The sequence below is a fragment of the Pholcus phalangioides genome, unplaced genomic scaffold, assembly GCF_987345545.1.
Source record: "Pholcus phalangioides strain wild (caught in Gottingen) unplaced genomic scaffold, Ppha-v1.0 ptg000013l_1, whole genome shotgun sequence".
Taxonomy (NCBI): Eukaryota; Metazoa; Arthropoda; class Arachnida; order Araneae; family Pholcidae; genus Pholcus; species Pholcus phalangioides.
The window spans coordinates 36,557,642-36,570,005 of NW_028301606.1; the positions used below are offsets into that span (position 1 = coordinate 36,557,642).

The window sequence follows — 12,364 nt, forward strand, 5'->3', positions numbered from 1 at the left end:
CCTCAATAGTGATGCTGATGATGATTATAACATCTATTCGAAAAGCCTTATTATTATTGTTAATCCCATGCGACTATTCTTTCCATAAGACTATCCTTTAAGAGAAGGCATATTTCATTCTTTTTTTCTTTGTTTATTTCCTTCTGGAATGTTCCTCTATGTTTTTGTATTCTGGTTGAAGTCCGAGTGTTTGGTTGTAATTGATCTGTAGCATATATTAAATAAAACTACATCACACAATATCACGACGATAAAATTCATGTGATATCCATCAGAAGTCAGATAAATAAGGAAATGAATTATACGATTTCTAACGGATGATAGTCGAGATAGCACTGATATAAATTTGTGCTAGTCATTTCCGTCAATTATGGAGATAGTAACAAAAAATAAAAATAAAAATCCTGAACCTTCAACCTTGTGTGCAACTAACTATGTTTTATCTCGCAATCGACGAGGGTGAAAATAAACCGGATTCGGTTTTCTGTCGAGAAGAATCGCAGAACGACGACAACAACCATTCACGAGGTTCTCTCTTCCGCTACTAAAAACAAGGTAAATGTTTCATTTTATTTAGAAAAGATTTTAAAATATAAAATTATATAATTATTTATTGTTATTGGTTAGAGACTTCCAGAAGATTTAACCTTTTAATTGGCAAGCATTGAATTATCCAGAGGAGGAGCTTTTTTGAGAAGTTATAATAAGCAAATGTGAACCGTGAATTTTTTACGTGACGAAAAAAAGTTATTGTCAATATTAAAAAAAAATATGGGATATTGCATTTTTCAGGGGAACACAATGTATTTACATGATAAACATAGATTTGAATAATTTAAAAATTCCGTTTATTGTTTACCAACTTACTTTTCTATCGTTGTTGAAGAATGAACACAGCAATATGTCTTCTCCACACAGGGTATTTCCCTCCAAAATGTTAGGGTCGAAAATCATTCTTGATTAGCTTATCAAGAAATACGAGACATGTGTACCTTTCAGCCATTTTGCTGGTAGTTATAGAAACTTCCCGAACAGCTCACAAGTAAAAATAGAATGTTTATGAGTTTATTAGAAGCGCATCAATGCCAATACGAGCTCAAAATATGAAATGCGTTTACTTGAAAAAAACAACAACACACAACATGTTGCTTTTGAGAGCAATATTGCTAAATAAAGGGTTAAAAAGTTTGAAAAAATTATCTCGTATCTTAACTTAGAAATATGATAAAAATATAATATAATAAAAATGTGTGTAATATATAATAGAAATACTTTATAAATATACTTAACTTGAAAAAGTCGTTACCCAGTCATAACACATGCGTCATTTTTATCGTTTTTTACAAGGAGGATCATAATACGCTAATAAAACGAGTCAACATTCTCAATGACCGGAGTTTTTTGCCGATCGAAAAGTTTTGCTTGCAGTTCCATTGTAAATTGATGTTTATACACTTACTAGCAATAATACGATGCTTACAGGATTTTCTCCATATAATCTGAGGAGCATAAGTAGCTTATCGTACCTTTTCAAAAATCGGTCTAAAATTGTAGATTTTTAGAGAAAACGTATACACACAGATAATAAAATCAATTTTATATGCATGTATATAAGAATATTAAGAAAGGTTTGCTGTCACCAAATAGGTAGTACATGAGTTGAACATTAGGCATTTTCTTTGAAGAAGCGATTGAAAATATGAACACATGTTCTTCGACAGCCAAGTAATCGTGTTTTGTGAATTATGATTAACGGTGATTTTACTTTTACCGAAGAGTTGAAAACTTATATTATTTGATACATATGTTACGGTGAATGTGATACAGTGATTACATTCATAATCACCGATCATTTGAGAAAGTTTAATAAAATTTGATAATTTATTACATTTAGCGGTGATTATGTATATAATCCCCAGCTCATGTCGTAAATACGACTAATCGTCAATGAATTATCTAAATTTACCAGACATTTTGCAGGAACTTCATTTTTGGAATGGTGAATTCTATCGGTGACGATGATGATGTTTAAAAATGTGAATTAGGCTAAGGTTATAAGACATAATATTTTATATGTTTATATTATAATACTTATTTCCATTCAAAATTGCCATAAAATATTTTTATGTTAAAATACGTGCAGTGTATCCATCGTGTATGAAAGGACGGTACTAATAAGTGGTTTTGTTATTCACAAATTATTACTCTTTTTTTTGTAGATGATGATTAAAATGACATAGAGTATAATATATCGATTTTCATGTTAGGGTCTCACAAGTATTGTAGTCGTGCTATTATAAGTAATGATGTCTCTAATTTTGCGTAAATAAATATAAATTCTTTTTCTGTTATATTTTCAAAGAAAATTCGATTGTCACTCATATGTTCTGTAAAATATGTTGAGTCAGAATTTTTTTACATAATATTGTAATATTTATCATTGTCATGTAATATTCCTCAAACTCAATGATTCCCTGATCGTTTCTAACAAGATAAATGCGATAAACAATATTTTTGGTGAAATTCTCATCAACTAAATGCATGCATGTAGTTTAGAGGGCACACAGTGTAGTTAATTTGTATTAAATCCAAACACGGCCGTTTTTGTTGAGAAATGTTTATGTCAATTGATGTTATCAATTTATTTGCTGTACGAATATTCTTGTCATTAACATACGAAATATTTCATTCTTGTAGGTACATACACATGGCAACTAAACGGGTTGCTGTCGTAGGTGCTGGACCCTGCGGTCTTGGTGCGATTAAGTGTTTGAAAGAGGAAGAAAATATAGAACCAGTGTGTTTCGAAAGGACCAGCCACTTTGGAGGTAAGTCGAACACCTCACATTGTCTGCCGATCCGGTTATTGGGTCTGCATGTGCTTCAAATAATGTCCCGTGGTTCCCAAATACACCTTGGGACTACACGGTATAACTAAGTATATTTTGCACTATATTATGATATTTCATCATAATTATGATAGTTTGTTAAAACACATTTTGTTTGGGCTACATTTTGTTTTACTAATGTTATTTTACAACACACAACTGTTAAAATTTCAGAGCAAACTTAATAATTAAAGTAATATTATATTGCTTATAAAATATTTAGTAATATCTCATGATATTATTCTTGTGTGTGGTACATCAATCAAAAACAGATTTAAAAAAATAATAATAATTTTCAAGAACATTATTTTGCGTAAAACTATTTGCTATAAATTCTCCAAATAAAATTGATTCTTAATTTCATGCCGATGTGCAGCAAGAAAATAAACAGTGCATGGTATGTACCATATACTATTTATTTTCATCCTGCATACCGATGTATAACTCTTATTCCGGTTACTATATTTTTATGTTTGCCACAAATTTATTTTTGGTACACATAAAAACATAGTTACCGGTATTATGGGGCATAAAATTTACACCATTATGTTACATGAAAATTAAAAGTACATAGTATGGTAACACGTAATATTTATTTCCATGCTGCATACCTGTTTAAAACCCAGAAACACCAATTTTTTGATGAATTATAACAAATAATTTTGTTTTTAATTGATATATGGCAGGAGAGTTTTTCCAGCTAGATGGCGTTTCTCTCATGATAAAATATAATAGTCGAATAAGTGAGAAGGTTAGAAAATTTTCTTGTTATTATTATTTTTTTCGCCGGTTATTTCTCTCGTTTACGTCGGTCCGCAAAATTGTGCACTTCATCTCACCGGTGAGCAAATTAGAAAAAAGCTGAAGAAGAATTAGGAAAGGTTGTTGAGGTTGAAGTACTGTATTAAAACCACATCTATTTATTTCTCATATTTTCTATACACAAATAGTTTTTGGGATTTGAATTCATACATTGGAACCTTCTCTAACGGACACTTCCTTTCAACGGGCACCTCCTGTTAAAAGACACTTTCCTGATTCCTGGTCCTGTGGAAAAGAGCTTTAATGTATTTCACTCTCCGTTAGCGGACAATGAAATCAGGCAAACTCTAATTAATTAATTTTTGGTCATTAACCAAGAAGTTATCATGTTCAACTAAGATTATGTTCAATTCCAAGGTCGTGTTGGTAAAAATGACAAATAATCAATTTATTACTTTATTAACTGAACATAATTATGGTCCAGGATGGTGAATTAGAATGGTAATGTTGGTTTTGTTTGTTGATACGTGTGAAGAAAGCCAACATTACGAGACTGATAATGTTGTTATGAATGTTTTCATCTTCGTCACACTTACTTTCATTTATTTTTATTGGAAAATATATGTGTATCATGTATGGGTAAAAATAATTGGTTGAATGAGAAGAGAACATAAATTATAAATTTTTCCATATTTATGAGACTTTCCAACTTTATTTGTAAATTATGTATAATCGCCGGTAAAAATAATAAATGTAGTGAAATTTAATCAAACTTTCTTTATATATCGAGACGATTTGTGATTAGCATAACCACCGGTGAGGAGGGGCTGCATTCGCGCCAGGACTTTCTTTCACGATTCTCATCGACGTGAATCCGAAAGACGGAAATTTAATTGGACAAGTCAGTAAATGCAAATCTGGTGAATCGTACCATCCATTCTTCAAGAAATGCACAAGTGTCGGATGCGGAATACCCGGCTTCGTTCTCAAAGGTGACAAGTGTGTGATGGCTTGACGATTCATGTGTATATATATATATATACAAATACAACGCCACAACAGGCAAATTGCCCAACGAGGTGGCTGACTTAAGAACATAATGGATCCCCGAGCCATTTTTTGGAGGCCCTACCTACTACTGCTACACCACACATGCATAATGAAGTGTTATGATTGAATGATTTATCGTTGTAGGACTGTTGCTCTCCGTGGAGAGACTTTTTAACGGGGAGATCGGCTCGAATTTGCGCCTTGAAGTTGGGAACCACAGAAAACCAACTTCAGCCGACCACCACTGTGGGGTTCGAACCCGGATCCTCGCATCACGAGTCCGTCACTATAACCACTTTATGTTGTATACACCAAGTTTACTTCTGACATTTCACAATTTTTATACATCGGGAAAGCCGATATCATGCTTTTCGTCAATTTCTTTGTCTACAGATACAAAATATTAGTGTGACATGCATGCACATTTTAACATTAAAATGAATAAGGAACAATTGCGCGATCGAGGCCAAACGTCGTATAAATGTAAAAGTCGTATAAACGAGGTTTCACTGTATTACGACTCACTTTGTACGATTTGTACACTGTTTACGACTGTATATCGTACCTCCCCATTAGCGGACGCTTCCCGTTAGCGGACAAAATTATCGGTCCCATTGGTGTCCGTTATGGTTCAACTGTATATCGTTTCTTAATAAACCAATCTAGATACACTACAACCGGTAAATAAGCGTTTGTTTCGATTTACGAGCTGTGAAGAAAAGTTCGATATACAAACAAAAGGTGATGTTAATCAGAAAAGTTTGGTAACCACCGTATAAAGTATATTTTCCACTGAACACAACTTCAATTTAACGCTTTATATAATTAATGATGGTTATCATTATGGACGTTTAGGTCTTTGGAGGTACCACGATGACGACGTGTATGGTCTGGCTTCTGTGATGAAGACGACGATTATTAACAGCAGCAAAGAAATGAGCGCTTTGAGTGATTTTCCGCCACGAGCTGATTTACCGAACTACATGCACAACACCGAAGTTCACGGCTACATAAAAGCTTACGCAGAGAATTTTGATTTGCTGAAATACGTAAACTACAACAAGGAAGTCGTTAAGGTAAGCTTGATTTGAATAGTACTTGTTTATGGAATTTTTCCCCATGGCCTGAGATGAAATTTCCCGTTATTTAACGCTTCTTCTTATATATAAAGTTTCAGATTTTTTTTTAAATGCAGTTAACGCTGCTTATTAGAATCATGGATAATGTTATCCATCATTCGTGCATTGTTATCACTTTTGCAAAGAGCAGAACTGACCAATATCATAACGGGGGGGGGGAATTCATTTTTTGTTATCGGGACTTCGGATAATGTTTTCAATTTGTTTTTTCGTCGAAAGTTCCTTCTATGCTCATTCTGAGAAGCTAAGCTTTAACCAAACTTACTTTTTTCCTGTAAGTTATCGTTATCGGGCTGCAAGACTACGTAGGAAGCTAGAAAGGGTTCTCTTTCTTCCCCCCACCAGATAACAAATATTTCCGTACTTGATGTTGCAATTATAGTCCGTAGTATTCACTGTGATGCATATACGTGTTGAGCTTCTTTTGCATTGGCCCTTCCTATAGTGAAGGCAAATGTATGACGAAAAAAAAGCCCTTTCCTTGAGTTCTTGGTCAGTTTGGTTTAGTTGACCAGATTGAAATGTCTTTTTTAGAGAAACTTTCTCAAGGGATCTATGAAAAGTATTGTACATTTAAAAACTATCGTAATTTGTGATACATATATTAGACAGTTCCATTTTTAAAGTCTCAAAATGGCTGAATAACAACAATGCAGGAATTCAGCACCAAAGGGGAAAAAATCCCGTTTTAGAATAGAATAAAAGAAAAAAAAATAGAACGATTTTGAACATTTTGCAACCAATTATATGGGAAAGAAAACACAATTGTCCCGTTTTTACCAATACCCGCAGGGCAGCAACTGGATGCTTGATAAGACGGGGCAAGCACGCATTTTGGCACCCCTTGCAATGTTTAAGGAGAGATGAAAGGATAAAATTTGCGTCCCCTCTGGCCCGGGGCACCCAAGACCCGCCTCCTCTCCACTAGTTGCGGCCCTGAATACCCGTTTACCAAATTCCCTATTCAAACCCGGGGAAAGACTGGCTATTAAAATATTGTTTTTTGATTGATTTGTCTTATTGTATGTCAAAATGGTCTCTAAAAAGAGAGGAAAAAAAAGAAATAATAATTACGCATTTTTTTAACGTGTATAAGGAACCCCCCCCCCCCTTTCATTTTCCAAAAACTGGGTCCCGAAAATAGGGGGGATTTCTTATTCATGGACAGTAAGCAACAACATGGATAGTACTGAGGATGATGCAATTTACGATGAAGATGATTCTGATGATGGTAATGAACTAGTTGATGTGGAGCTGATTGTTATGTATCGTGAGAGTGATGAGGAATGCAATAGTTTTTATGATGAATAAAAAATACTTTTTTTATATCTTAAAATAAAAAAATTCTTTGATCTAATATTTTTCCAAATTTTAAGCCCAAAAAAATCAGAAGCATTCCTTATGTACGAGGGTTTCTTATACATGTTAAAATACGTTAATTGATTACTTAACTAATTTGGGTTGATATTTCTAGCTTGGACCATTTGATCTTCGTACGTGTATACGTGCACTTCAGGTCTTAACTTGAAAAAAGAATCATTTAAACCATTTAAAACCGTTGAAAATGAAGGTACACATTGTGTACCTCTGGAGCGAAAAAGATACATCCCATTGGACCAAACGGGATGTATGGTCACTTTAGTACTGCTGCTCCTCCTACTACTACTACTGTTGCTACTACTACTACTACCACTACAACAACGCCACCACTACTACTTAACCCTACATGCACCTCGTACACATTCCTCTACCGAATTTCTAACGAATTAGCACATGCTGGACTGTGCGTATAAGTATTGTGAATCTAACGTGGTTTGTTTCTGTGTAATGCTTATTATATATGTAGTACTGCCACCTGTCATTAAGTTTTGAAAATATGAGTGAAGTGTAATCATTGAATAATTGCACAGTTGTAGGGTTGTTGCTCTCTGTGGAAAGACTTTTTAAATGGCCACCCATACTTGCAGACGGGACATTTTTAGGATATAATTATCATTTGTTATTGTTATCGGTAACCCCGAGTCCCGGTGTTATCACATTAAGCGGCGGGGATTGTATTATTTTACAGAAAAGGGCCTAACTTTTTGATGAAAGTAAACACTTAATTAAGTGACTCTGTAATGAGCGATATTTGGTACATTTTTTTCCCATGTAATCCATTTCCCAATGCTTTTAGTCTCCTTTAAAATTTGGTCTCACACTCCGTTTATTAACTTTAGTCACAAATGCTTCTGAATCAGAAAAGTTTTTCTTATGGTCAACTGGTATAATAAACTTATAATATCTCTTGTTACAAATTATATAATCTAGGTTGAATTGGCAGATGACTACCAAGAAACTGGTCGAATAGTACTGGCCACGAAGGATACGAAAACAGGTGAAATCACAGAGGATACCTATGATGGTGTCATCGTCTGCACAGGTCATCACGTATTTCCTAATGTCCCAACGTTCAAAGGTCAGGAGAAATTCAAAGGCAAAATTATGCACACGCACAGCTTGAAGAAGGTTGATTGTTTCACTGACCAAGTCGTCGTAGTAGTTGGAGCTGGAAATTCCGCAATGGATGCTTCGGTGGAAATAAGTGCCGTTAGCGAGCAGGTATGCCACTATACATTGTGACGCAGTATACAATACCATAAAAGCGGTGCAAAACCTTTTCAGTCCGCGGGCCAGATATGTGATACTGCTGCCGCTCGCGGGCAGGAAACTTGGGTATACTGGAGGTGACCATATGAACTGTGTTTTAAGGGAAAATTTTTTCCGTAAAATTTTGGCTGTCCCGCATTTTCATAAAATTTTCCTCTTTTCTCCCCTAAATTTTAATTAATTAAATTTAAGATATTTAAGCGAGGCTTACTTGAATTTTTGAAATCAAGAACCAAGATTATTTTCATGACTTATAAATTAGTGCCTTTGTCAAATTTTCTGGCTGTAACTGACATCTTTTTGCTTTTCACAGTTCTTTTCTGGGTTTAATTGACAACTTTACTTGCCCTTGACAATTTTTCTGGCTGCAATTAACGACTTAACTTGTTCTTGACAATTTTTTTGCGATAATTGGCGATATATTCTTAATGGATCCTCCTCTTAACCAGAACGTTGCCCCTCCGCTGCGTACGGAACCCGATTCATCGTATTTTTATGAAGGAAATAAGGTCAGTCTAGGCGGGCGTCTTCAATGCATGGCCCGTGGTCCACATTTGAACTTCGGAGCTTTTTGCCGTGTCAAAATTGTAATTTTCAGAAAAATGATCGGAAACATTGGAAGACGATTAATTATAGAATTAATGAAAGAAATAATTTCGGAATTATTGAAAGCAGTTATTAATGAAAATTCAGAATTTTTTAAACAAATAATTTTAGAATTAGTGAAAAAAACTTATAAATCAATGAGCGAAAAATAATTTCTTAATGTCTGATTGAAATTATTTCACAATTAATAAATGGAAAACTGCATAACCATTGAAAAAAATTATTCCATGATATATTAAGAAGAGAATAATTTCGAAATTATCAAAATCAATAATTAAAGAATCATTTAAAAGGATTTCAAGTTAAGATTAATCATAATCAATTAAAGTAATCAGAGACTTGTCAGAATTGGTAAAAAAAGTGATTTCAGAACTAATCAAAATTGATAATTAATATAAATAAATAATTAACATAAATAAATAAGAGTCTGCAATTATTTTTTCGCAATAAAACTCGGGCCTCCCTCCCCACCCCCCATTGGCTCCTTCTATTAAGATGTCACAGTAAATGACATGAATAAGCCCTTGTAAATCGGCATTATTTTTACAATTGTAAATACCTCAGTATGAGTTGGTATCCCGCGGCCTTCTTGGGAGAGTTCAATCTGGCCCGCGGTGTCTGTAAAGGTTGAAGACCCCTATCCTAGGCATCCATCGTGTTATGTGTGTTGATAGTTTTCTACCGAGACACTTTTCGCGGGCAGGAGGTTGTTCACCCCTGCTGTAAAGCATCAATAACTTCATAATTCAAAAGGCACCTAGGTGTCAAATTGGATTTGTTTCAGGTGCCACATATATGTGCACAAAAAATTTCCCCAAGAAATTGCATGAGACACTTATCGCTTACTGCTGTCTTATAATTAATAGCGTTTGATAAAATATTAATCATATATCTATATATTAAATATTAATCATATATCTATATATTAAATATTAATCATATATCTATATATTAAATATTAATCATATATCTATATATTAAATATTACTCATATTACGTTTGATAAATCATTACTCATTATATTATCAATATAGATTTTTTAAGATTTTAAAAAAAATAAAATCGTACAAATTTGTGTTGCAGGTGTATTTGAGCACTCGACGAGGAGCCTGGGTGTTGCCTCGGGTGGCAGAAGGTGGCAGACCATTCGATTTAGAGATGACCAAGCGATTCTTCTATGTACTGTCTAAGTTCATACCGAAAACTCTTTCGGACTATTTCTTGCAGACCACGTTGAACAAAAGATTCGACCACGCGCTCTACAAGCTGAAACCGAAGCACAGGGTGCTCAGTCAGCACCCCACGGTGAGCGATACTCTACCAATCAAGCTACTGAGCGGTGTTGTGAAAGTTCGTGGAAACGTCAAAGAATTCACGGAAGACGGAATTATATTCGAAAACGAAACCGAAGTCACCAAAGTAGATTCAGTAGTGCTGGCCACGGGATACAAGATAAGTTTCCCGTTTCTAAGCGACAAAATCACATCCATAGAGAGCAACAAGGTTCACCTGTACAAGCTCATGTACCCACCGCACTTGCCTAAAGGAACGGTGGTAATAGCTGGACTCGTCCAACCAATCGGGGCCGGATTTCCGGTGGGTGAAGCCCAGGTAAGATTAGCTGCTCGGGTCATGAGCGGAAAGACCAAACTACCCAGCCAGAGAGAAATGGAATTAGACATCGAGAAATGCAACAGAAAAATTAAGGAAACATTCGTCAACACCCAAAGACACACCATCCAAGTCGATTACATCGGATACATGGACGAAATATACGAAATTATTGGCGCGAAGCCAGATCTGTGGAAGATTCTTTGGAGTGATCCGAAACTTTTTATGTACTTAATGTTTGGGCCTTCCCTACCTTATCAATACCGCCTTCAAGGTCCAAACCCGTGGTCTGGAGCTCGCGATGCAATCTTATCTTATGAGAAAAGGATAACCGATCCTCTCAACAAGGAATACTCGAACGGATGGAGCAGCACGATGAAAACAGCCTTTAATCTTGTGTACGGAACGGTTTCTGAGATCGCAAACGCCGTCTTCTCCAAAATTAAACAGCAGTGAAAATTAAAACAATAATCACGCTACGTTCAACGGTACGGTATCACCCTTATTGTACAAAATTATTCGTAATAATCCGATTACAAAGCGGCATGTGCAATTGAAGTTGATTCATCGATTCCAGTTACGTCATCGATTCACCAAATTTTCTGAATCGTAACCAATTATGAGGAAAAATGCCGCTATAGGAGCTTTTGAAATTGACACCAGATCAAGGTGGCATAAATTATACAAGTACAAATACAAACACAAAGACCACAACAGGCAAAATTGCCCAATGAGGTGGCAGAAAAAAAGTGTCCATAAAAAATATGGATGTCAAATACGTATATAACCAAAATATTACATCAACCCAATATAAAACATATATCACGAAAGAAAGATTGTAATTATTGTTATAGATTATAATTGATAGAAAATTCATGTGGAGTCTCGGTTTTTTTGTTACAGATGCATACATTTTATCAAATTCAGCGCTTTTATTATATTATTCTGAAAAAGAAAATTTCTTGTCTCTTGAATGGCTTTTGATTCAAAATACTATACTTTTTGCTTCTTTATCCCTAGGAACACAGCACAGCAGAAATCAATACCCCCCTTAACATGTCATATCTTTTTTAATCAAGTAGACCAGGGGTTGCACAACCTTTTTCAGTCCACGGGCCAGAAACTTTTATACATATGGTGACCATATGACCCGTATTTTCAGGGAATTCCCGTAATTTTGGCCGTCCCAACTTTTTTTATAAAATTTCCCGTTGTTTTTCCCCATTAGGTTTAACAAGGCTTACTTGAATTTTTGAAGTCAAGAATTACGATTGCTATTAAATTATTCAGTATTATGATAGCTGTTCAATAATTTATAATAATATACCTAAATATATTCATTTCACATACTTGTAAACACATGTTTTTTTTCCTTGAATTACATTTTTACTCATTCCAACTTGCGGCAGTCCTCTATTTTTCGCACGATTAGGGATTTTCAGCAATTTCAGCTGAAGATGTCATCTTTACTTGACCTTTGACCTCCCCTTTCATTTATTATATATATATCATTTATTTGTTATAATTACACTGAATGTTCTGTACATATCTACTCTATAATGCTGTGATTGCTACTATGAACCAAGTCAGCTTCTTGGCAATTTTATCCCCGTGGTTGTATAATACTGTTTTCTTGAAAAAATAAAATATATTTATTGA

At 34.7% G+C, this 12,364-nt stretch overlaps 1 protein-coding gene across 1 annotated transcript; it reads left to right on the forward strand.

Moving 5' to 3' along the window:
- Positions 1 to 246: 246 nt before the first annotated feature.
- LOC149079024 (flavin-containing monooxygenase 5-like) lies at positions 247 to 12,364 on the forward strand. The gene is made up of 5 exons (XM_089241287.1): positions 247 to 555; positions 2,698 to 2,828; positions 5,556 to 5,776; positions 8,150 to 8,440; positions 10,178 to 12,364. Exons 2-5 carry the CDS (start codon positions 2,708 to 2,710, stop codon positions 11,159 to 11,161), a joined length of 1,617 nt encoding a protein of 538 aa, XP_089097413.1. The 5' UTR covers positions 247 to 555; positions 2,698 to 2,707; the 3' UTR covers positions 11,162 to 12,364.